The sequence below is a fragment of the Ambystoma mexicanum genome, chromosome 11 (assembly GCF_040938575.1).
Source record: "Ambystoma mexicanum isolate Mex_15411 chromosome 11, UKY_AmexF1_1, whole genome shotgun sequence".
Taxonomy (NCBI): Eukaryota; Metazoa; Chordata; class Amphibia; order Caudata; family Ambystomatidae; genus Ambystoma; species Ambystoma mexicanum.
The window spans coordinates 1,376,294,264-1,376,321,094 of record NC_090934.1 but is presented as its reverse complement, the minus strand read 5'-3'; the positions used below and the strand labels follow the sequence as shown (position 1 = coordinate 1,376,321,094).

General features: G+C 44.6%; 1 protein-coding gene across 2 annotated transcripts in view; it reads left to right on the top strand.

Moving 5' to 3' along the window:
* USP8 (ubiquitin specific peptidase 8) overlaps window positions 1–26,831 on the top strand; it is a 1,053,131-nt gene that overhangs the window by 629,782 nt on the left and 396,518 nt on the right. For both annotated transcript variants that reach the window (XM_069624966.1, XM_069624967.1), the window contains exon 11: window positions 14,802–15,344. In XM_069624966.1, coding sequence (XP_069481067.1) covers window positions 14,802–15,344 — 543 coding nt within the window. The remainder of the gene's footprint in view (window positions 1–14,801; window positions 15,345–26,831) is intronic.

Genomic DNA, 26,831 nt, shown 5'->3' with positions numbered 1-26,831 from the left:
CTTGCCAGGCCGGTCAAATTTTATTAGACAACCCTGGCATCGGGTGAGGAGAGACCTTAGCTGCATCACAGAAGAACCTCCGCCAAAGACTCTGGTAAGCAAAAACCTAAAAGAAATGGTGTAGGACGTATGCCTCCTTCCGAGCTAAAACTGAAAGTAGGTGCTGTAATTATTGTACTACGCAATCTTATGCCATCACAAGGACTCTGCAATAGAACAGGGTTGACAATTACACGTTTACAGAGACACATCATAGAGGCCTGTGTAATCGATGGAACTTAGATGCTGTTCTTCTACCGCACATACCTCTCATGCCTTTCAAATTCAAAAGAAGACCTCAATGACCATTAAAAGTCTCAGGGACATACACCCCCCTTCCTGTAAGCGATCAGTGGTAATTGCGATATTTAGGAAGGTGGACATAAGTGACCCTATGAATTACCGATCGATATTGACCTTTAAAACATGCTAGAATGGCATATGTTACACTGGGAACGGCTTATACTTTGTATTTCTTTTTATACATTTTTCTTTCCCCCTTGTTTTATGGAATCTGTCTTACACAGCGCACACTGTGCAATGTTGCTGGAAGCCCTTTGGGCTTGACCTTTTTTTCTGATATAGGGGGATATTTGTATCCTTCCTATCTTTTACTATTGTGAGATCAGCACACCCACCGTATGTGGAGTGCTGAGGGGCTACATAATATCTCCTTTCTCACTGCTCCTGTAACTTTCTAGTTACAGTGCCAATCTAAACTGAATGGCTGGTGGCAGTGGTTTTATCCTACCTACTTTTGTGAAATTTCTGATCCCAGGCTGTACTCACAGCCGCGGTAGTGCACAGAATTGTCAACATTGGCCCAAAATACAGACTGTGTACTTTGTTCACCATTTCTCATTTGCTTGTCCCTTCTTGGTCCTTCTTCAGCCATGCTGCGTGGGGATGTCCTGGTTTGACTTTTGTCTTCGGCGGGAATCCTTTGGAACGTCTGCCAAGGCTCTCCAGTTTGTCTGTGAGGACATGAAATGAGGGAAGTCTCTGAAACTCAGCTGTTCTTGGTCTTCTGGTGTGACTGCCTGGAACCAGATGCAACTGTGGGGCTGTCTGTCCTGAAAGGACAGCCACCACCCAGAGTTGGATAGCTACTGAGGCTGAAGACAAGCTGACCCCTGGCACAGAAGAATTGATGAGAAAGAAGAGGAGAGATTTCCATAGCCGCTTGCAGACGACCAGAGGTGCCTTTTGTGTGATCGCTGCTGTCTGACCCTTCTTCCAAGTGTCAAGAGAACTCCGAAGAGGAGGATTCTCCCCTTTTAGACTGGTGGGACCAATCGGTCGTGAGAAGACCTGCATTTCGAGCCATCCCACAACGAGCTGTGACCTTCACGGGTTGCAAATCGCAAAATACCGTGCAACCTTTGGCCACTGTGCAATGCATCGCCTTCTGAACATCAAACTCTCCCGAAACATTGGTGGACTCCTTACGACCTCCAGATGCAAGATTCCACTCCTTTAAATCCCCTCACCAGAGTGCTGGACCGAGAAAGCGAGACAAATCAACCAGGTGGTAATCGTTCTTCACTGGTGCTTCCCAAACGGTGCCAAAATCACAGAACCCTGGCAAATCCTTTGCTGGAAGCCTCTTCACTCGACTGCTGCTACGGGATCCACTCTAGTGTCCCTTCTTTTGTCTGCCTGACCAGGCATCTGGAAACTAGGTCTGCTGCTGCTGCTGCATCGTGGGAGCATCATGCTGCAACCTCTTCTTGGCTCCTAAGGTACTGTGAGGCTCTTGGTAGAACTTACCTAAAGCTGAATTGCTGCTCCTGTGTTGCTGGAGTGCTGATTCGTGTGTTTGGGAGTTCGCCCATACACGTTCGCCCAGGACTAACACCTGTGCGCCTATAGGGAGCCTTCTCCAGAGTACCTCACCCTTTTCCCAAAAAAGATTAATTGCTACTGAAGACTTCCTCTGGAACTTATGAACTTGCTACGAATGTGTCTTACCTGTTTTGCACTCCAATCTGACTCCGAGACACTCAGAACTAGACAGGGATGGACTTCTAAAGTGGTAGGCCTCTGTGAAATTATTGTTAAGTATTAGCTTACCCTCTGTTGGTTTTGTTTCATTTATTTTATATGAACGGGTATTCTGAAAGTTATTACAAAGGTTTTACTGACCTTCGAATTGCATATTACAAAGTGTTTTACATACTGTGACTAATGCATTGGTTTTTATGAAGTTACTTACTGTGTGTTATAGTACTTACCTTTACCTAATGTGAGAAATCCTATGGACTTCTCCCAAATTTCCTACCTAAAGTCTCTTGCCAGGTGGCCAAGGAAAAGCAGACCCTTTCTGATCATGACCTTGGGGTAGTGTTCTGTAGGAGGATCACCTGGGAGGAGAAAAGACCCAGGGCAATGAGAGGTATCCGTGGGATGAGACGAGGTATTTGGCTTCCTCTAGGGAGGATGGCTCTGCAATACTAAAGTATATAATGGCTTGTAACAATCATAGTGCTGTTCCACCAGATACACGCATAAATATGCGTCAAAACAGTCACAAACGCCTAAACCTTAGGAGAAATCAGAACCCTTGAGAAACTTGGGAAACATGTAAAACCGAAGACCTCCCTTACACCTAAAGGTACAGTGAAAGGAAACTTGTGAATAACAAAGGCCAATACGACCGGAATCTGCAAAGGGGGATGGGGCTTAAGCTACTCATGAGAAAAACAACATAACAAGAACAAGGTGATGCAGTTACAGGGCGGTCAGCCAAACTAGCCACTCTGCACAGCTGTGGGAAGGCTGGCTCTGGACCAGTGTGCCGGTCACATGACCGCCGATGCCCATCGGCAGGCGGCTGTGGGAAAGGAGCACTGGGCGGAGTGGTGTTCCTGTGAGAACCAGTCAGACGGAAAATTGTTGAGCTCTGGGCCGGTGGCCAGCCTCCAAAGTATCTACCATAGAGTTTGTGAAGGTCATCATCCAATAGGTATTGTGTGAATGTCCCCTTCCCCACCAGCTGCAGGGTGTCTCGTGTGCTGTTCTCAATGATGCTGACCAATGGCAGTGTATTAAAGTTCCGGCGGTCAGCACAAATGTTACTTCAGTAATAAAGCATTGTTCCGGGTTGGGGTGTGAATAAATGTGGTACCACATGGGTAGGCATTGTAATGGGAAACAGTTAAACTGTTTGCTTCAATTATGCTGCACTAATCAGCGTAAACTTAGAGTAGGTGATGACCACAAACTAATGAAATCCCTGGGAAACATAGAAAAAGTGAATTCTCCAACTTGCAGGTGTTTCGATGGATTTCCGTCCATTGTATTTCTTGGTAAAAAAAACGACTGTTCGTATTCCTTTCAGATGTCGGAGCCTATCCACTGTTCTGTTTGATATTTGCTCACCCTGCTGTAATAAACAGCGTTGCTTCTTGCCCAGTGTTTGCTCTACATTTTGAGTATGTGGTTTTTATTATGCTCTAATTGGTGGACCCTAGACTACACTCCCTTGGGACCTGTTCTACAGAGCGGGAAGCCTGTAGGATACTGTCCCTTGTGGCTTACATCCACCCGAGCGCCTCAGAGCGGTCTCCGGTAGGCTGGCGTGCACCAGTGAGCCGCAGGAGCAAGAGGAGCTTCACTTGTGGATGGTGCGAGCGAAGGCGGACTAGCAGAAGCAGTTGCCAGGTCGCGAGGAACCACAGCAGCAGAAGTCCTGTGAGATGGGAATGGAGGTGCATGTTTTAACCAGTGAGTTCACCAGCAAGTAGTGACCCCCGGCGCACTCCTTTCCTGCTTGCATGTCAGAAGCAGACATTCAGTGAGTAAGCAACGCTGGCATAGAAGTGAAGGTAATTCAGAGAACTGTTGTGAATCTCAAATTATTGCGAAGCAGCACTTGAGTATGGGTGAAAGTGATACCCAAGACAATTTTGAATACCGAACTATTGTGAAACAGCAAAAGCAGCACTATGGTATGAGTGAGACTGATTCCCAAGTTCATTGTGAAAAACAAACTAGGGGAAAAACTGCAAAACCTTATAATAGCAAAGCCAGATCACTGTATCATTAGAGGTGTAAGGCTGTGGAAGACCCATGAACTCGAGGGGGCAACTTTGTTGAGAGTTAATACCTGCAAGTATTACCCAAGCGAAGTGAGACTTAAGACCAAGGCAAATACAATATAGCCAATATTGCCAACAGCAGAAGGGGGCTAATGCAAGGTCTATACGCTCCGAAACTTGATGTCCATACTTTGTATTACATATGCTAGTAGCTTAGATAAAGACATATTGGCAAAACCCAGGGAGAAGCAGAAAGAGACTCCATCCCTGTTTGGTTTCCGGTGCAGTGGGGAAACAAGAATGGCAAAAAGGATGCCCTTTTGGGAAAATATATCCAGAAGGAGAGGAGCATCATTTTGCAGAAGAGTATTAAAGAGTGTTTGTGCCCTCCCTGTCCCGCACATGTAAAATGACTAAAGCAGACACTCCCTGGACATGGAATAAGGCACAAAAGAGCAGGCTGCGAGAGTTCAAGGAAAAGTTTATCTAGATCTCTGAGAGCGCTCTGACCACATCAAGGTTACAACACATTTATATAGTACATCGACATCTTTAACATATGATGCTAGGTTGGACCTGGATTGGTCAGCCGGGGTGGTGTCTTAGGTGTGGGCATCATATCTTCCTACGGGTTGGTTGCTTGGTTGGCGGGAGGATTGATGTCAGATATCTGTGCTCCGGATGGGTGAAGGTCAGGTCGCTGGGAAACACGGTGATCACTATCTAAGCTAAGAAAATACATTCTGAGTAATGCATGCACTAAATAATAATTGATCAAAAGACCCTCAGTAGTGTATCTTGTCATTATACAAATCACTCAAGAGTTATATTATCTACAACATTTGGGTTATACAGGTCACACGTTTATGGGCCTTGACCACTATAATACTGTCATTGAACCATAGGGTTAGTCTCACAAGAATCTCAGGTATGTGGCACTTGTTAGTATTGGGCACGATATACTGCAGCAGGGGTCTAATGTTAGTTGGGGGTCTGTTGGGTGGGCTTCATAGCATGGTTGGCAGTCTGGCACATGAAAGGAATGCCTTGCAAGGACACAGGGTTAGAATGGCAATAAGTTTCAACTGGCGGGGCTAAGAGGGCAAGGACACTTTTGTGGAGATGGACGAGCTATGTGCTTGGCTCATGTTGGTTCACATGTAGGACAGTGATCTCAGAGGAAAAGGGATGTGTTACATTTATTATTTGTTGCAAGCAGCTCCGGCTTCAGCGTGAGAATGGATCTGCAGAGTTTTCCAGTTGGAGTGGGGACGAGGGTGGGGGCCATGTGCTTCGAGCTACTGCGGCGGGCACAAGGGAGAGATGCATTTTGTACTATCGCAGTGAGACCTGGTTACCAAGATGGAGTCGAAAGGGGGTACAAAAAATGGATGCCCTGTGTCCTGCTTGGTGGTCCCATCTACGCGAATGTAACCAAAAGTTAGCATTGCATAAGTGCCAGGGGCGTACCCACCACTAGAGGCACTTGGTCCGAGTTTTGTACTGAGAAGTGATGGTAGAGGGGCCCATTGGCCCCTCGCTCCCACACAAGAGCACCAATGTGAATCGTGTTTTCCCTGAAGAGTTGTTGGATGTTTTGAAGCTGCAATTTGTTGAAAACTGTGAAACTGTTGTAAACCTCTTGTCAGTTGATCTTAACCACAAAAGCACTTACTGTTGTGAAATGGTGTTCATGCAGGGGAGTATACCCGGATGGCAAACCTGTGAAGAAGTGGGCCTGGCATGGGAGTAAACCAGGTGTGAACTGAGGTTGGGGGCCTGGCATGGAATTAGACCAGGTGAAAGTCGAAGTGCTGCGGGGTGGTTATGACCCAGTTTATTTATGTTTGTTGTGCTAAAGGAAAAGCTGTGTGAAGCTGTTGCAAAGAAGATACATTTCTTTAAAAATTATAAATAGTGGCAAACCATCCTGGACAAGACAATGATTGTTGCTTTTGATGAACTGAGGCTTTGTTCAAGGAAGAAGTCTAATTTGTTTTGTGTTGGAACTTTCTGTTGACAAATTGAAGTTACTTCGAACTGTATTGGAACTTTATTGTAAACCAGAATCACGTTTAAACACGGGGAAGGGGAGTTCTTCAAAGGTTATGAAGAAAGACTGTGGTTACATTGTGAAAACAATCATTATTGTTTTGAACTTACATGCATTTCCTTATTTATGTGTTATAAATGTGAGGGTCAGATGTTCTTTGTTAGTGTTTCCTTTTGTTTGTTTTAGGCAGGGAAATCCTAGTCAGGGTAGGGATAATGAGGTGTTCATCCAACCTTTTGAATATAATAAAATGGCATTTGTTGAGAACATTTTACAACATGGTCCGCCTAAAATTTTGGACCTTTCACACTGGGTCTATTTATAAAATAGATCATTATTTGTATAACTGTTAGTGTGTTACTGTTTCTTTGGCTTATGTGTATACTTGGTTATTTGTACCACCTCCAACCCTTTCTCCCTTCGAAGATAATCCTAGCTGCTCAGCCATTTCTACAGACATACTTGTGTGCTTCAGGCCTGTGCTAGGAGTTGGAGCCCTGTGTACCAAGTGTGTTTTCTGAAGTCTTGCATGTTGGTGGACTTTTGTAAAAGTCACTAACAAACCCCAAACTCTCTGCTGCATTTAATTGATGCATATGTCAGTTGTGAATTTTAGGAAGATTAAGGTTGATATAAAAGTAAGTTGAACAATAAGACTATATTTTGGTGGGGATGGTGGCCCAGGTTCAAAATGCGTTGTAGACCGCTCCCCACTCCAGGAGAGGAGGTATTATGATATTTAGGGAGTCACAATACTGACTCTTTGTCTTGGGCTTCCCAACTACTTAATTCAAGCAAAACATTGACTCTGTCAAATGATGACATTCAGAGATGTGTCTTTATACCAAATCAGTGATTGCAAGTATTTATGCAAGTTGCACTCTGTAATATTCCTATGCAAATATATTGCCAAAGGTGGCAGCATTTGTGTGAACATGACTTATACCTCAAACAATAACCTGACAGCTTCTATACTGTATTCTTGAAGCTCCTGCTAGTTACAATCCAGGTTTTAGTCAAGACGTAGGTTACAGTGGATCTCAAATATATTCAAATCACCCTGCCTCTGTATTTGTCCATTGGTAAATTCATGCCTTTGGCCAGTTAAATTAAAAAGGAACGAGACAATATTGGTGTGAAAAATTGCTCATTGTCCCTGAACTCCAACTAGAAGATCTGAACATAGCTAAAGAACACTCCAGGAGTTTCTGGAGGACCAATGCCTCTTGCACGAACCGACACAAAGACTAAGAAGCAGACACGCGTACCCTTTAAAATCAGTTCAGAATGTGCCTTTGACCTTTGTGAAATGAGACATTGTTGGCCTATGAAATAGTTACATGTACTTGGATGTCGCAGCATTAACTGGGTCGCCATTGAGATGGGTTTTTAACCCTTGATCCCTAAAAAGCCTTCCGCAACATGTTTTAGGACTGGTGTTATTTACTAATTTAAACGCCAGTCATTGAATATTTGGGGTAAGCGCTTGATTTCCTTCAGAGTACACATTTGGTTAAATGTCGCTGCCTGGCAACCTTTTCCTTGGCGACAATATAACTAGATACCGATGATTACTGCCATTATCATTATTTATGCTATGCAAATGTTACAACAAAGTGAGTCTGCGGATTCTGGTGAAACTAGAATGAATATAGGTGAGTGTGTTGTGAGAAACCTCAGGGTGGATCCTGCCCCTGGAGGTTGACAAGCGAGGGAGTATCACCTGGATAGAGAAACCCATATCCCAGACGTGGTTATGGGATTTTGTTTATCATGTTCCCTTGTCTCTGAGGAGGGCAGGAGATATTATCCCAGATGTGTTGGAGGGGGAGAACGATTTTAGATTATGTACCTTGGGACAAAGCACAGTATCACCCTTCTCCTCGTAACAACCAGTCTAACCCTCCCCCAACCTTTTTGCGTAATTGAAGACCTTTCCTCTTTATTCCCCTCTTGGGATACAAAACACTGTTGAGAAGAGGAAGAAACAACTGAGGTTTATGAATAGAACATACTTTCCACACTCTAGTACTGAGACAAGGAAGAACAACTGAAGGTAATAGACCATCTTTACTCTTACCACTTTGGTACTGGGACAAAGAAGATTCTGGAAGGTCAGGCACATCCCTGTAATGAGAGCCAGGCAACCTTTAATGAAAAACACCTGCAGCTCATTACTGGACCACAGGTGTATAATGTCGAATGCTGCCACATTTGGGAGAAGCCGGGAAAGAGAAAGACACAGCAGAAGGAGCCGTGGGGGAGGGAGAGGCCGAGACGCAGACCGAAATCCTGACAGTCCTGCTGGAGTGATGGTGCAGGACAGGGGAATCCCACGGTAGGAAAGTCAGGCAGTAGGTGCTGCCGAGAAGCGGAGGCAAAGCTGTGCACGAGAGCTGGAGTGTGCTGATTAAAGCGCCCGGCGACCATGCTTTCCCGTGAATGGGGAGAAGCCGTTTACGAGGAGCTGCAGATTCCGGCTAAGTGTCTGGGACACTTAGACACTGGGGCGCTCCAAAAGAGTATACTTGTAGTAGTGGTCCGAGTAAATAAACAACGTTGTTTTTATTGAATACCGAACTGAATGAAAGTAGTACAGTTGTGTTTATTGAATACCAAGTTGAATGATATAAGCAAAGTTATATTTATGGAATACCGAAATTGAATGAAAGCAAATTTATATTTATGAAATACCTTAATTGAAATAAACAAGCAAATGGAGGATTTTGAAGACCTGGAAGTAGTACAAGATGCGAAAGGGGAAAAGCCAAATTCAGCCTGGGTGAACATATCTAACCCTGAAGACATCGCAGACAAAATCAAGAAACTTAAAACATCAAGAGCTCCTGGCCCGACGGTCTGACTAACGTGGCACTCAAACAGTTTCCGAATGAGTGGTCGATCGTAATCAGTGGAATTTTTGCAGAATGCGAGGCTAAATGACAAATTCCTGAGTCGTGGCAGAAAGCGGTGATCGTACCGATCTATAAAAAAGGAGGGCGTGAAGACCCAGAAAACTACAGACCAATCCCCTTGATCCACATCATAGGCAAACTATATGCATCTCTCCTGTTGGACCACCTCAGAATATGGGAGAAAAGTGGACCGTCAAAAGATAATCTTCAAACAGGTTTCCAAACAAATGGAAGCACCACAATTAACATCATGATAATTAACATCTTAAAAGCCAAGGTGAAGGAAGGGGCCCCAAAGGTACACTTAGCCTTTGTAGACTTATTTAAAGCCTTTGACAAAATCGACAGAAACATGCTCTGGGCGAAATTACTACTCTGGAATTGCCCACAATCAGTGCTTGAGCCTATCAAAGCATTACACTCCCAAAACACCATAAGAGTGAAATTAAGTCCGCATGGAACGCTCTCCGAGGAGATCAAGATCCGCAGAGGGGTCAAACAGGGATGCCCCCTGACCCCGGCACTGTTTGTTGCTTTCCTGGGCGACCTGCAAAATTCAGAAGCTGAAATAAGGAGCTTCCCGCCGAGACTGGGTAAAACCTCCATCTCCAGACTACTATATGCAGACGACGTGATCCTCATCGATCAAACAAAAGACGGACTACAGCGTAAACTGTCAAATTTAGCTAAATACATTGATGCCAACCATCTGGAAATCAATAAAAACAAATCAAAGTGTTGACAATCGAGAAAGCATCGAACAAAAAAGCTAAAAAAATGGTTTGGTACCTTGAAAACGACAAAATTGAAACGGTGGAAAACATCAAATACCTAGGGGTCGAAATTGATAGTTCAGGAACAGACCTAGCCATGCGAAAGACGCTGTGGGATAAAGCAAAAAAGGCTCACGTCACAAATGAGAGCGATCGATAGAAAGTATGGCAAGTTCTCTCTAATGCCCGCAATAAACTTTTACAAGGGAAAAGCGGTCCCACCTCTAGCATATGGAACAGAAGTCTCCCTGTGCATGCCTTCCTCAATTTGGATCAAATTGGAGGGGCTGATATGGAAGGCTGTGCTAGGACTCCCCAAATCAACCTCAATGGCAGCCATCAGAAGAGAGCTGGGTCTTGTATCCCTGGCATCCATGGTAGAGCAAAGCGCAATGAGCTTTTTCAAGAAAATAATTCAGGCCGAGTCGATACCAGCTCTCAAAATCATAAAGGATGAACTGGAAAGTGGCAAATGCGCAGCACTGAACAGATGGGTGGAAAAGAGAGAAAAGAGAAACTGGCAGAAATAACTTGCACAGAAAAAGAGCTGACGGATAACCCAGACCGAATGAAACAAAAAATGGTAACCATGGACTGGATTCACACATTAGAGGCAGCCGCAGAGAATAAACTTCTAGCACATCTTCCCATACATTCAACAAAGTGAAATCTCCGCTGAAATACTGCGTCAAATTTCCTGAAAAAAGAAAAAGAACTTTATTTATGAAAGCAAGATTAAACCTGCTCCTAACTCAGGACATTTTGTACATCAGTATCTCTGATAAAAAAGAATGCTGTTTGTGCAAATCGACGAAGGTGACAGAAACCTTGAAACACTTGGCAATAAATTGTCCAAACACCAAGCAACATAGAACAGTTCACCTACTACCGCTGATCGAGAACCCCTGGATGGTATGTGAAAACAATCTATGGAATCGTTTGATATCTGGTGAAACCACAAGATGGACGGTAGCTTTGGTGAACCAACTTGACCAATATTTCGACAAATCGAAGACACACAATCGTGTCCCTAAAAGACATCAGGAAATAATCCAACGGCCTTGGTTCACAGAGGCGACTCTACATTCATGAAACATTTGAAAATGCCTGATTGAAAGAAGTTTGAAATTACGAAAAGCGCTAATTTTGATAAATTTTCTTAGGGTAGTTCCTAAAGAAAAATAGTCAATAAAAAAAAATAAAAAAATAAAATAAACAAGCAAAGTTGTGTTTAATAAATACTGAATTGATTGAAACGTGCAAAGCAGCATTTTTGGAATATCGAATTAAATTAACTAAACAAAGATGAATTTATTGAACACTGAATGAGAGGAAACAAGTTAAGATGCATATATTGAATATTGAACTGAATTAAAGAAAACATGCACCTGTTCAACTGTAGTGAAAGGAAAGAACATACCTGTTAAACTATTGAACAAGGAACTGAAAGCCAATAGAAAGCGCATATGAAAGACTCTGAATGCAAAGTTCGAGTCAAGGTTGAGAAACCACTAATACGTTAAAGTCAAGGAACTGCATTTTGTTAGGCAGAAACCTGTGCCGTTCCCTTAGGGACCACAGCAAAAGATTTAAGACTACAGGTGTTTGGCAGTAAACCCACTTTGTAGCAGTCTGTACCACACAGATTCACTGGTAGCTGTGGCTGAGCAGTCAGACTTCCCTCAAGAAGAGTTAGGCAGTATACAGAGCATACAAAATAGGTACAGAAATACAGTAGCACAAGCAAACACTGACCAGAGCTTGGGTGTAAAAGTATATAATTATTTATTTAACACACACTTATAAAACACTAGCACTAAATAGGTAAGATAAGTTGAAAACACAATCACTATTATCATATGTACATCCCTGATTACTTGTTGGACAAGTGTTAGTTAACACCACTTATTTCCAGACAAAGGTGAGCGCTTAACGTTCGATGGCACTCCAACAAGTTAAATAAAAAGGGGAGGGAAAAGCAGAATTATGGAAGCATACACACTAAACACTTTTTAAAGAACCACAGCAAGTTAGGAAGGCACAGTCTACTGGTGAGCAAGGAAGTTTAGGTGCCAGGCCCACTTTCAAGGAAGCCAGGCGGAAGATGCCCAAGATCAGACAGTTACACAGAGTCTTCAAAGTTTGTGGCGGTAGTTCGAAAAAGGTTTAGTTCAGTGCAGGAAAGTTAGCTAAGGTGTCCCAGGGTAACCCAGGTTCGAGAGACGAGGATTTAATACACTCTGTTCAAACGGTTGCAAGGGAAGCCAGGCGGAACACGGTACGTTAAATGGAGAGGATCCTCCATCGGGGGCAGTTGTTCCTGGCAGCGGGTGCAAGTCGCAGCGTCGTCCAGAGGAGGAGAAGAGCTCGTCGTGGAAGAAGGATGAAGGTCGTTGCACTGCCAGGGAAGAAACCAGCCGCGGAGTTCTCTGGTACAAAGGTACTACCCTTTCGGTTCACGGTAGTGGTGAAAATGTGGTATCCCGGTTGCCGGGGTGCTTGGCACAGGCAAGGCGGCCACGAGATGCTCCAGGAAGGCGAAAAGAAGGTAGACTGGTTATCCCCACCAGTCGAAGGAAGAAGACTCTCCGGGCTGGAGATCTCCTCTGTCGTTGGGAAAAGTGGTGAGACGGTTCAGCAGGGCTCCACCGGTGGTGTCGTCGTTGCAGGCCGGCTCAGCTTCTCCCTCCTCGGATTCTTGGGTCCTGTGGCGACTTCTGAAGTTACAGTCCCCAAAGCCCTGCTTTTATGCAGCATACCCCCATTCACTCAGCCTAGCTGTCAATCAAACATGCTTAGTGGTGAGCCGGCCGGCTCACCACTTGGGCCAATCACACAAGAGTGCGACTTGAGTTACCAAGGTAACTCAGTCCAGGGTGCCTAAACCCCCTCCCACACCCCTTGTGGTACCCAGACAGAGTGGCACCACTTTTGGAGGCTTCTGTGGAGAAGCCCGCCAAAAAGTGGAACAAAGGGCTCGACTTGGGTTGGAGTCACAGAAGAGAACACAAACGCCATTTTAGAATCGATTTCTGGCAAAAAATACCAACCGGCGAATTAATATTAAATAAATAAACCGGCAGTATGTTCGAGGCTATAAGAATTAAATAATTAAAGTTGGTAGCCTCGAACAATGGGAAAATCCCATAGAGATATATTTGCGGTCGAATATAAAAAGTAGTATCCACAGCCACCAGCCAAAACTCGATCACGGGGGATGGAGACGTGCCCCCTCGAACAACAGACCCCAGGGCAATCGAATTGCCCCGACCAGTACGTCCACAATATGATGGTTTGTACTGGTTTCTGTTCTTAATTTGGGACTAGCAAAGCCAATGGTGACTTTACATGCCCTGGGAGACAGTAGTCAGTCCCAGGGTATGGAGTCTATGTTGGGGGGTCGCTACGACACCCTGGGTTACGGCACAGAGGGTGCTGTGTAACCCACATCAAAAAAACACATGAGGCCCTATGGAGTAAAAGACCCCATAGCCCATAAAACACATGGCAAGTTAAAGGAGCACCTCAAATCATGTCTAAGAGTGGGAGCAAAAGAATCTCACTCTTAGCAGGAGAGAAAAAAATAAACCCCAAAAAATCCAGCAAAGCTGCTGGGGGACTCACTAGGTTTGGGAAATTAGCCTTACAGAGAATTCTCCCTAACACATTTGAGAACCAACTTGTTTGGCTGAATATTCTCAAGGAGACCTGCTTGTTCCTGGTTGCGTGACCAGTATTGGTTGGGCTGTGTGGTCTAAAACTGCACCAAGACCAGAGAAACCCCTATGTGTGAACAAGGAGGTTTGCTGTTGTGAACAGAGGAAAACAACCACTGGTGCATAACAGACTTTGGGACAGGAGCCCTGAGTTGTACAGAATTTTTAAACTACTGTTTCAAGACAAAGTCTCAAGATATTTCTTTTGTGTCATCTTGTGATATTGAACTTGGGAGAAGGAAACCCTGAGACGTGCTGCCCAGCACTGCATTGAACTTGGGGAAGGGCATCCTGTCTTTATCAAAAGTGTGGAACTTTATTTCAAGTCAGTCCAAAAGAAAATAAATTAAACATTGCAAGGAACTTAATGACATTTGGGGGGGGAGAAGCTTAAGAATAAGTATGAGCTGGAAATAGCTCAGAACTTTACTTTTGGAACACTGTTTTATTTATGGTTGACATCCCTACACATTGTTTTGTCTTAGTTGTGAGGGCAAGTATAGGTTTTGGACACAGACAGACTCTTCAGTTGAACGTACTGACAGAGACCTTCCTTAGTTTCTTTAGGTAGGGAAATCCCACCTTAGCCTAGGGCAAGATAGGCCTTACTCCATCCTGACATTTTCTTTAACAAAAACCTGTTGTTAGACATTGAATATGTTGTCTGTGTCTCCTTCCATGATGCAAATCTCAGTGTGTGTGTGTGTTGTGTGGGTGATATGCAGATGTGTAGGTGAACCTGGGTGTATACTCAGCACTGTTACTGCTCTACATCATATGGAATTGATGCTCTAATTATCTATGAATTTAGTGTTTATGGAATTGCTATATGAATACCGATGCTGTTTCATCACAATGTTTTCTTATGTATGAAACATATTATGATGCATTCTTGAAACAATTATGTATTCTTTGCTTCCTACCTGTTTAAGGATTCAACAGTCACCACTAGTTAAAATGCATGTGTTGGTTGTCCATCCATTTTGAGTTAATTAATTAGTTTTAAAGAAAAATGTAAATAGGACAAGAAGAAAGGTTTTATGTTGATAACAATAGAGATGTTTTGGCTTGCATTCATGGCTCTATAAAAGGAAAGGCAACACATTCACTGACAAATCACTACCATAAAGCATGTATGCAAAAAAATATGCCAAGAGGCCTAAAAGCGACATTAAAATGTTATAATCTGACATGTACATGTATTAAATTATTTTTCACTCCCAAACATGATGTACTTTCTAATTACAATTTCTTTCATTTTCTAGTATGATCGCACTAAAAAGCCTTCAATAAAAATTGCTGCTAATGAAATAAAGGTTGAAAACAAGCTGGCTGACAAACAGCCTACTGAGAATGGAGCAGTTATTCCTGATCGTTCAACAAAGCCACAATTTGACCCAAAAGCTCATATAACAGAGGATGAGCAAAGTCGCATTTTGGTAGATAAAAGTAACAAAGTTAAGGGAAGCAGTGAAGAACTTCAAGCAGAACAGAAAGAGCAGCACAGGAGGGAATGCGCAGAACAAAATGCAAGGAAGGAACAAGAACTGAGAGAATTGGAAATTAAGAAAATGCAGCTTTTAGCAAAGGAAGAATCTGCCAGACGGGAACAGGAGGAAATGGAAAGAAAGCAATATGAAGTGATTGAAAGGGAAAGACAAGAAAAAATGGAACAAGAGAAAAACGAAGTAAAAAAATCGCATCTTCAGTCAGAAAGAGATACTGGTTCTACAGTACCAGATATAAATAAAAAGACTTCGGGAGATGGATTTCACACAGGAGGCATTGGAGATCCCAGCTCAAGCAAGGTTTGTGAAGCCATGTTTATAAAAGTAGACCAAACAATTGTTTACCAAATGAAGAAGCAGTCATTAAGCATATTTGGCAAAGGTGTGAATATACAGCCATAACAAATACAAGCTGACCAAGTCCAATCATTTTAGGTTTTTGTGCATTGTCAATTAATAATTATGTTGTACTTTTGCATCCTGTTCTCCCAACTGGTTTTGAATACCTGCGCAACCCCATCTCCATCAGGGCATCACCTATTGTCTCCTCCCAGACCCTGCCTGTCCCAGTCGGAAGCAGAGTTTTTTTCTGGTGTTTGCCTCTGTTTTGGGCACTGCCCTGGGGTTGCATCATCCTATTCAGGAAGAGGTTATTGTTTCAGTTTTTCCCACTTTGCTCGGCTCCCATTCCCAAAACATTGCCTCTTTCTACTCTGCATGCTGGCATCTGTAGAAGACATGTTTTTTTTTGCATTGTGCATGGTAGGCTGTTCATGTATGTCTTTCATGACCTGTTTTGGGGAACGTTCGCCCACTAAATACATAATTCAACCATGGTAGCTGGTAACAGATTGCTAAATTTACGCCACAAATGTGAAATGGACGAAAAAGTGATTAATCAGATTTCATAGAATGGACAGGAAATTGTTCCGGTTTCCTCCAATTTATCTGATTCATTAGATGCTACAGAAGTTCAAGAGGCTGCAGAATTCATAAATGGTTTGAATAGCTATTTAGCATAACTAAATCTGTTTTATAGAACTCCTTTGCATATCAAACACATTTCTGGTGAATCTTTAGATTCTGAATCTTCTTCAACAAAGGGGTGGTTCAAATGTTTATCCACCTCTTGCTTTGCTTAACTTGAAAGCTTTTCTAAACCTGAGAGTATTGTTTTGTACAAGTTTGTTTGTGTAGATAAGAAACTGTCCAATGTGTGCTGCAGGAGCATCTCGGAAACATGCAAGCAAATAGGTCTGTTAACAACAGTGTGAGAGGCGGCAGCATTGCATTTTTGGCTGTTCTCATTGATCCCGTAAACAATATAGCACTGCAATTGTTCCTCATATAAGCAGAACCTAGAGGTCTTTTTGCTTAGAATAAAGCTGTTGTGCACAAAACCTTTGAACCTCTGACATCATGGGACCTAACCCTGCTAAACTTTACGCCCATGTTAAGATGGATTTTTAAAATCTGCCCTGAGCAAGATTTTGAGAGACCACCCGTTGCTGGTAAACAGTCAGCCAAACCCAATCAAGGTAAGGTAGCAGAGCAGCAAGGCTTAGTCTCAGGAATGGCGTAATAGTGGTCTAGGGCTACAATGAGTCCACACAGAGCAACACCAGTAATTCCAGTCGACAGGGAAGTATAAAAATACAGTAGTTTATTAGACCTTTAAAATGCACACACAGAAAGTAAAACCTTTGGTCAAATATTGTCACACAAACCCTTATTAAAACAGATATATACATTCACCATTAGGAGATCTAGAATAGCATTTAATTTAATGACCAATGAAACACAGGTACGACATACTCATGATTTAGACATGGAAAGAACGCTTCAATATAATCCTAAAACAGCTTCCCTAGCTCTTATAAAGACCAGCACAGAGCAGGTTTGTGTCCTTGTGCCCAGTAGTCGCCATAAAAGCAGATACTTTTTAGGTAGGTTTATAAAGAGATTTGTAGCCCTATAAAGGGATCCTTAACCAGGCCTCCACCGACCAAAGTCAGGACTGGTTATATGCCACCATAGAAAAGATGGGAATAGGCCCAAAGTACATGAAGTGGGTGAAATTGATATATACTCGGCCAGTGGCAAGGGTAAGGATGGGCTCCACGTTCTCCGATTTATGGGAGCTGCAGAAAGGGACGAGACAGGGGTGTCCGCTGTCCCCAATGCTATACATATTGGCTGCGGAACCCGTTGCCGCACTATTGAGATAGGTATATAGTGATGCAGTTATAGAAATAGATGGGGTGTGACACAAAGTGTCAATGTATGCAGACGATATGTTACTGTACCTCAGGGACTGCCATATGTGTTGGAGGTGCTGGATAATTTCGGTACACTAACGGGATCCGAATAAGCAAACAAGTCTTGCCTATTCCCAATGGCAGAAACGGCAAAACTTAGAGAGACACAACTGCCAGTCCTACCCTTGCTGTGGATTAAGGACTCTTTTAAATATCTGGGGCTGAGTGTATACCGCGACCCTAAGCAAGAACATGAAGCTAACAGTCAGGGCCAAGGAGGGCTTGAGCAAATCAATGGAGTTTTGGGGCAAGCTACTCCTGTCGATGGCAGGAAGGGCAGCATTATTAAAAATGGTGGCATTGCCGAGGCTAATGCACTGCTTTATAAATGTCCCATATTATATCCCTACGAGCATGCAGGGGCTTTCTTTGGCAAGCGCGGAGGCATAGAGTGGCATTGAATGTCTTACAGAGGCCATATGCACAGGGGGGACTGAAGATCCTGAACTTCGAGTTATACTACCTGGCATGCCAGCTGCAGTATGTGGTGCACTGGATGGCAGACGACCCTACTGGAGACGCATGTCTCTTACAACCTGCAATACAAAGGCTATTCCTCAGGGATCTGATTTAGATTTAACCCAATGAACGAGGTTGTCGCCCTCATTTAGTCAAGTTGGGGATACAGGTATGGCAGAGGACATGTAGATTCATGGGAATGGGAGATCCGATATATCCACAGACACCTTTGGCAGCGGTGGTGTCAGAAATGCATGGACATAGAAAGAGGGTGAGGTCACACTGGGAGGCAAATGGGAAAGCGACTATAGGAAATTTGAGGAATGACGAGGGCTGCCTAGATTTTGCACGGCCTGGGAGAACACCAACATACATGAGGGCCAATTCCTGCTACACAGGACTATATTATGTACAATAAAAGATAGGTGGCCAGCCGTCACAGATGAGAATCTCGGAAGTGCAGACGTGGAAACGCTCATAAACATCTCTGACGGTGGGCATGCTTTTTCTGGAATATACAAAGTATTGATCGATTGTTCCTCGAGAGCACAACTGAAATGCAAGGGTAGGTGAGAGGAGGACTTGGGGAGAATGTTTGAGGAGAATGAATGGAAACGGATCGCTCTATACCACAAAAAAGTGTTGAGGAAGGCCAGGCTACAGATAATAGAATTGTATATTACACAAAGGACATACCTCACACCAGCATTGATGGCGAAATTTAAAGGAACCAAGAACCAGGTGTGTCCACGATGTAATGAAGAGAATGCAGGATTGATTCATATGTTCTGAGTATGTCGAGTGATACAGGCCTTCTGGGAGAGAGTGGCAAGTAAAGTAGCTAGAGGGGGCATCTCTTTAGATATTCAATCCCCAGAGGCCTGTATGTTCGGCCTGTTTAAGAGAAATGCTAAACAGAAAACCATTGCACAGATGAAGGATCTCATTTACATATTAGCCAAACGTAGCATAGCAATGCAATGGAAAGCCGCCACAGAGCCTAGCATTGATAGATGGTGAGAAGACCTGAAGATGTGGCCAATAGCAGAAATGGGGTTGTGGGAAAAAGCGCTGGGGGTACAAAGACAAGAACTTGGAACGGACATTGTCCAGTGGATTGCTTTAACTGTAAAAGTGTTTCATCAACAGACCACGGATGGTGCCACCCAAGGCACACAAGCAGAAGTTGGGGACAGTGTGGTAGAATTAATAAAATTAAGGGAATTAACAGGCAAAGGGGGGGAGTTGGGGAGCTAAATAGGTTACAGTTTGAAGCAATGGTGAATCATATGATTATGTAATTGTTGTTTTTGGTTGTGGTTAGGAAAAAAATAATAAATAGGCAAGGGAAGGAAAGCAGAAGGCTTTACTTGTCTCCAACACGTCAGGATAGGGTTCAAAACAAAAAGAAGTGTCCCATATAAGTCTATGGGATGAAAGCCGTAAAATGAAAATCTTTCCTAACACTCACCCATGTAACCCTATGTAGACGTGGGGGTATAACACATATGTTTACCCACGCCATGTACTCCGATTCTCACTCAGTGCCTACCGTAGAAGTTCTTTACATTTCTGAGCTTTCTGGGTTTGTTTCTTGATTTCATTGGAGGAAGGCCAGGGGTCATGGGTGCGGAAGTCACTTGAGGCGTCTGGTTCTTGAGTGTGACTAGTTTGTGATACCATGCTCCGGTGGTCTGGATTTTGGATTCTGGACACTCAGGACACACTTACTTCAGTCCGACCAGTCGAGCGACAACCTCTGGGCATCTCCCAAGACATAATGCAGGAAGTGAGCAGCGATGCCCACTTGAACAAAATGGCAGAAGACAACCCTTGTGGCGAGAACAAAGAAACTGTTCCTGCAAGGCCCCTCTTCATGGTGAACTGCAACTTCAGGGAAATGAGGATCTGCGGAGTCCCAAAGCTCAACTCAGGACGGCGACCGTAGCATTAATGTGCCCAGCAGAACCTCTGGCTAGCCTACAGGGTAGTTCTGGGACTGTTCCAAGCGCTCCAGCATCTGGATCTCCAAGCAGAGGTCGGGACTGGTTATTCCCAGTCCTGGGGTCGAAGCACTAATGAAAGTCTTCTTGAGATCTGCAGGGCTACCCCGGACAAGTGAGGAAGGGTTGCTGGTGATTTTCCAATGCCCAGTTCCGGTTCATCAATGGACTGCCCCACGTCCTAGGGGTCCTGGTTCCAATGATGATCTGAAGAAAGGGTCCAGGAGTCCTCTGTTTATCCAGGATCCGGGCTGGAGCTACTAGTGCATTAGGATGTGACTGTGTCCACGCAGACCCAGACCCCAAAATCCAGCCACAAACACAGACCTTGACTTTGCCCATGAAAGCTGGAGCTTTCCCAGAGAAAAGGTTTGCCATATATGGAAAATCTGGCCATCCCATGGCAGGAATAAGGTCAAAAGACAAGATAGCCTAAAGACAGGCAAAAATATTGTGGCACAGACATTTTATATTATATGGCACTCTAATCGGGATTAAGTGGTAAAATGCAAAAGTGCACACTGCCACCTACACATCCTGGACACACCATGCAAGTAACCACAAAGAAGCTAAAAACAAAGTCCATACTGCACTTCATCCTAACACTTCTGCCAAGTGTGTTGAAAGACCAGATTTGTCATCAATAGGAACTTCTATTATTTCACAAGGCCCTTGGTATGGTTGCTCTTTATTCCTAAAGTGCTATCATTGATGCTCTGCAAGAAACATAGCACGAAATGAGAGGCAGCAGGATATTGGAAGCCCAGCCATCGCCTCTAATTTTTGCATTAACAGCGTAGACACACTGAATGATGGTAGGGGAGAGTGCTCTGATGTCAGTGTGTGTACGTTGCAGAGAGGAGGCCCATCCGTCCTCCTTGGCGGTGCAGTGCATGTTCAGTGTGCGAGCATATAAGGTAAGTTTTGTTTTTTATTCTTAATGTTATGTACATGAAGGTATGTATGTTGGTGCATTTGTTTTTATGAACACATTTATGTAAGGAGTTTTAAGAATGATGTGTAAATGCACGATTGAAAATGTTGTTTCTGTGCCTATCATCCTCACCCCTAAATAGGGAGCTGACACGCACATAACACGGTCAACCCCCTATATAGGGGGTGGGTGTTGCTGGGGGCATGGCATTCTTTTTTGCTTTACCCTTGATGCACACTACCGTGCATAAATGGTTCTATGTGATATCTTTTTTTTTTTTTTAACTTTCTTTTTATTAAGCATTTTGACATACAAAGGAGGCCAGGTGATCCCTGGCGACAACAATAAGAGAATGCTAATCTTTAATTTGCAACCCCCTTCCTCACCTCTCCGCGCTCATAACATTCACCAAGCCCAACCGGACGTTGGGTGTGGGTAGCATAGAAAGAACAAACCATGGAGCAAGACAGTCTAGTACAACTGACATAAGGGCGTCAACAAATGAACCAAAGAATAACGTAGGATACAGATTGTAGGCAGTAAAAGTAAAAAAAAAATCATGACACCTATAATTCTGGGGAGCTACAGTTTCAATGCACCACATTCATCACTCAGGAGAACAACAGACCTGTTCAACAGAAAGGTGTCCATTTTGTTGTTGGTTATTGCTGAAAATTTGTCGTATGTGAAAATGGCCCATAGCTTAGTGAGCCACTCAGCTTTGGAGGGTGTAGAGGGACTTTTCCAGTTCTAAGCAAGGGCTAGTCTTCCCGCTCTCAGCATCGCCTCGACCACCCTTGGGAAGGAGTTCACATCAGATTCCGGGGTTGGCATGCCCAAGAGAATCTCCAGAGGGTGTAGAGAAGGCCCAGTGCCCATGATACCCTTGATCCAACTAAGTAGCTCAGACCAGTAGACCCGGATCACCGGGCACTCCCACCACATGTGGTACCAGATTCCACATTGCTTGCACTTCTTAGGGCAAAGAGGGGACGTTCCTTCGAACATCCTGGCCAGGGTAGCCGGTGGGCGGTGCCAAGGGTGTAACATCTTGAAACTTATGTTCCATCGCCAAGGTATACAGGGACCCCGAGAATATGGACCTAAAAATCTCTCTCCTTGTGTGTTCCTCGAGAGCCACCCCCAGCCGCTCCTCCCAAATCTGCCTGAAGGGTTGCCTACCTTCTAGGTTCGCCATAATTAAAGTTTCGTAAATCTTAGAGAGCCCCTCCTAGTAGTAGATTCCACCATAATTTTCTCGAAAGTTTAAGGGGGTGGGTCAAATCAGGTAATCATCTGGGGTGAGTAAGAATCCCCTTAAGGCGCAGATAATCGAATACAGAGGGCAGATCATCCCCCATTGCCGTGGACAGTTGGTCGTATTCAATGAAGGCACCCTGGAGAAAGAGTTTGGCTGCCCTCTCCAGGCCCTTGTCTGACCATGACTGGGTGTCACAGAATCCTTTAGCACCTAGATTAAAAGGGGGCCCCACAGGGAGGTCAGTGGGGACAACCAGGAGGACAACAACTTGTTATCTTGGTCTCCCTTCCAAGAGGCCCACAGCACAGCCAGGGTCGGGTGTGTCCTGAAGCCGAACTGGAGGGATTTGGGGGAAGTCCATAAGAGACGTCCCTCATGTGCTCCAACATCACTCGAAGCTGGGCCGCCTTGTGATATAATCTAAAGTCGGGGAGCCCAAAACCCCCATAGGATTTCATTAAGGTTAAGATCGAGTGTTTAATTCTAGCCCTTTTACCACCCCAGACAAAGCGCTTGACCCGAGCATGGCGTGTGGAGAACAAAGTTTCAGGGATGATGATGGGAAGGGCCGAGAAGAGATAGAGGAGACGGGGCAGAATATTCATTTTAACTGTGACCATGCGACCAAACCATGAGAGAGTTAGGGGCGTCCAACGTAGGAGATATTTACTAATCGACGCCAGGATCGGGAGAAAATTGGTCTCAAACAGGGTTCCTAGGTCTCATGAGATGGACACTCCCAAATACGAGGTGGCCACACGTTCTATTTTCATTCCCTTAAGATCACATTTCCCTCTGGTTTCGTGGTCCTTATCCCCCATGGGCATTATGCACGACTTGGGCATGTTAATTTTGAGATCAGAGAAAGCCCCAAAGGAATTAATTGGGTCGATCAGGTGCCGGAGGGAATCTCGGAGGTTGGTCAGATAAGCCAAAATGTCGTCTGCAAAGAGCGACAGTTTGAAGTTATACTTGCCACACTGGACTGCGGAAATTCTGTGATCTGACCTCTGATCTAATATCGATGGCCAGGGGCTCCTTCGACAAGGCGTATAAAAGGGGAGAAATGGGACAGCCCTGGCAAGTGCCTCTAGAGAGGCGTAGGAGGGACGAAGTGGATCCATTGGCTGAGACTCTTGCCGAGGGGCAGTTATACAAGGCAGCTATCCACCCACAGAATCTGTCTCCCAGGCCCATTTTTTAAGGACTTTACCCATGTAAGGCCACTTGACCCGGTCGAAGGCCTTTTCCGAGTCCAGCGAGAGGAGGTAGGCCTCTAAGTGGCGGTTTGAGAACTCATCCATGAGGTCCAGAGTTTTTCTTATATTATCAGCACCTTGCCTAACGGGAATAAAACCAACTTGGTCCCCATGCACCAAGGATGGGAGGTTTTTAGCTAGCCTATTGGCGAGGAGCTTGGCTAGGATCTTGACGTCCATGTTCAGGAGTGATATGGGGCGATAAGATTGACAGTGGGCAGGGTCCTTCCCTTCCTTAGCGATCACCACAATGAGGGCCGACATCATTGTCTGGGGGGAGGGATCCTGTCTCCAGGGCAGTGTTAAACATTTTGGACATGAACGGGGCCAGGGCCGAGCGGAAGGATTTATAAAATTGAACTGTGAAGCCATCATCTCCCAGAGTGGTGCCTCCCTTCAGAGTGGTAATGGTGTCTTATTACCTTCTGTGGTGTAATGGGGATTTCAAGGGGATCAGCCGCCTCGGGAGTGAGACGGGGAATGGGCAAGGATACTAAAACATGGTCAATGTCAGCATCATCTCCTGAGTAGCCCGACATGTATAGATGCTCGTACCAGATAGTCTACTCTCCTGCTGTTTCTGCATTCTCTCAATCTCCAGGCTAATATATTATCTGCCTTTTCCCATTTCTCCATATATTTCTGTTTTAGGAAGGCAAGTTTCCTTTCCGTCTGGCCCACGAGTATGGCCGAAAGCTTAATCCTAAACTGTTGTAGCTCCTCCCACTTGCCCGGGAACATTTGAGACCTTAATTTCCCCCCTGGTTGGATAGATCTTATTTTCTGTCTTAACTTTTTCTCCTCACTGTCCCTTTCCCTCCTTCTCCTCGAGCCCATCTCCATGAGAGAACCCCTGATCGTGGCTTTGAACGCATCCCAGACTCCCATTATGCCTACTTCCGCCGTTGTCATTGATAGCAAAGAACTCTTTAATGGTGAATAGGAGGGTCTGGGCTAGTTCTTTATCTTGTAGCAGGAGGTAATTACACGACCATCATGACCAGTCAGTGGGATCCGGGGGGACACCAATGCAATCTTGACCGTGCATTGGTCCGACCACAGGATAGATTCGACGTTAAAGTTGGAGATGTGTTCTCGGAGCGAGGAGTCAATCAAGATGTAATCTATCCTGGAGTAGGTTGCAAGGGGCCTGGAGAAGAATGTGAAGTATGGGTCGTGCCCCTGTTTTGGTGCGTGCGAGACGGAGAAGCCCAGTTCCTCGTTAACCCTTTGGAATGGGGCAGCCAGCTTCCTCTGTGAACGCATATCAATATGCAGGTTTACTGACCTTCTGTCCCTCTCCGGGCTAAGAACCATATTAAAGTCCCCTCCCACCAGTAGGATACCGTCTGTAAAGGCCATGATTTGCTCTTTCATACTGTAACGCTCACCTGATTCCCGTAGAGGCGCCGGTCTTGACTGGGCGTATACCGTATCTTCAAAGGTGATGTGTAACACACGGCTGGCTCTTTGGGCTGGACCTCTGTGCACTGTATGTCTGACTCGAAGGGTAAGATGTCTGCAGATAGAAAATATGGGATTAAGGAACTGGGTTATTGAATGTCTCTCTCTTCTTCCCTTTCTCTTCTCCTGTAGAACCCCAAAGGTTAACGCTCTCACCTTAGGTAAGTGAACGCCGTGCTCTCCATCTGCCTCGGGGCAGGGTGCTGTAACCAGTTTCTTCACTGGATAAGGGGAGCAGGCCTCTTGACTTCAGAGGACGGCTGTCCGTCGTTTACTGCACGAACGGTAAGTTTCGAGTAATTCTAATGTCTTTAAAGTCTTTAGTAATGATGTTTCTTGTTTTGCAGGGTTCCGGCGATGGCGGATGACAGGCTGAAGTGAGTTGAAGATGGAGCCCGTGTGATGAATAGAAGCGCCTGGAAGCACGTAAGTAAGCGCTTGTTGCCTTCTTCACGATGCGCTCTAACTGTCTTTTTATTTTGCAGGTACAAGTTCGGAGCGGCTGCAGGGTGCCGGAATACCCACTGGGTTAGATGTGGAAAGGAGTAATGGCACGTGAGTATTAAAGTTCCCCAATGTCTTTAAACGCACCTTGTTTTGTCTTTCAGATGCGGGATGCAGCGCCGAAGGCCTCCGGAGAGTGCGAAGAGTTGGTAAGCTTTTGACTTTCAGATGCCGGAATGCAGTGTGTGAAGACCTCCGGAGCGCACGAAGAGTAGGTAAGCCTTTGTCTTTCAGATGCCGGAATGCAGCGCGAGGCGTTTGTGACAGCCGATGGACCAGGTAAGTGAAGAGCTGTCACTGAAGACCGTAATGCTAACCTGTTCTTTCTTGTCTTTATAGGTGTTGCTGAAGACTGGATTCAGGATGGTAAGCCTTTTTCCTTAGGCCCCTGATCAGATGCAGAAGACACGATGAGCGTTCTGCTGCAGAGGATGCAGAATAACGCAAAGCAAGATTCATTCATCGGGTGTGGTTTAAATAGCCTCCTGTAGTGCTTAGGTCTCTCCTTCCACAGCCACACCTAGGTAAGAAAAGAGTTCCTGCTTTCCAGAAGAGTTCCAGTGTTCTGAATCTAGGGAGTGGCTCCTGCCCCACCCAACAGGAAAAGTAGTTCCAAACAGAAGAGGATCAGAGGCTCAACTGGCAGGCAAGTAAGCAGCATGGTCTGCTGCAGGTAAGTCCACCCAAGCATTATGAGCCCGGTGCTTCCAGCGCTGGGACTGGGCATATTTATGAGCCTGGTGCCACTAGCGCCAGGACTGGGTCCAAAAGGTCCCAATTGGGACTGGTTGGCACTCGGAACCTGGGTTATGGATCTGCTTCCAAGGGAGTTGGGAAAACCCTGACCTTTTGGAAGCAGAGATCATGACACATACACTCCCAAAAGAGATCTTGGGCCTAGTTCAGGGCATATATACAAACTGCTGTAAGCAACCTCCCTCTCACCTCCCCCGTCGCCATAACGTATCGCCCCTCAGGGTCGAAGCATTGGGCTTTAGGTGAGAAATGAGCCCTAGAGGATACCAAGAGGGCTACCCACGTTTCTTTGATGAATATGGTGAGTAGGTTCTTTGTGATTTTAACAAAATAAAGAATTATTTACCGAAACTAAAACAACTAAAAAAATACTAAATTGTTTAATGTTTAAAACTCTACCCTAACCCCCTCCCCACAAGATTGAACCCCTTAACCCCACCCTAAATATATTTTTAAAATAAATTTGGTATTTTTTCATTGTTTTTTTATTAGTTTAAAATTAATAATTTATTTTATATTCGGCAAAATCACTGGATATTGCATCAAGAAGATGTTATATATGGTTTTTATGTAATGTCCTGTTGCTGCAGAACCTTAGTGTGACATTGTTTTGTTAAAATTGTGGATTGTTTCCCTGTCTTAATACATTTTATATGAGGAAAATGAGTGGCCACTCTATCACTCTATTCTATATTAGCAGTCCATACAGGTGTCAAGTCTTGATGAGGTTGTTCCAGGGTAACCTGTTTTGCTGTAGTAAAAAAGTCCCCTGGAATCTCCCATAGTGTTTTGAAACAGTCATCATAGGTAACTGTGACAAATCAACTTC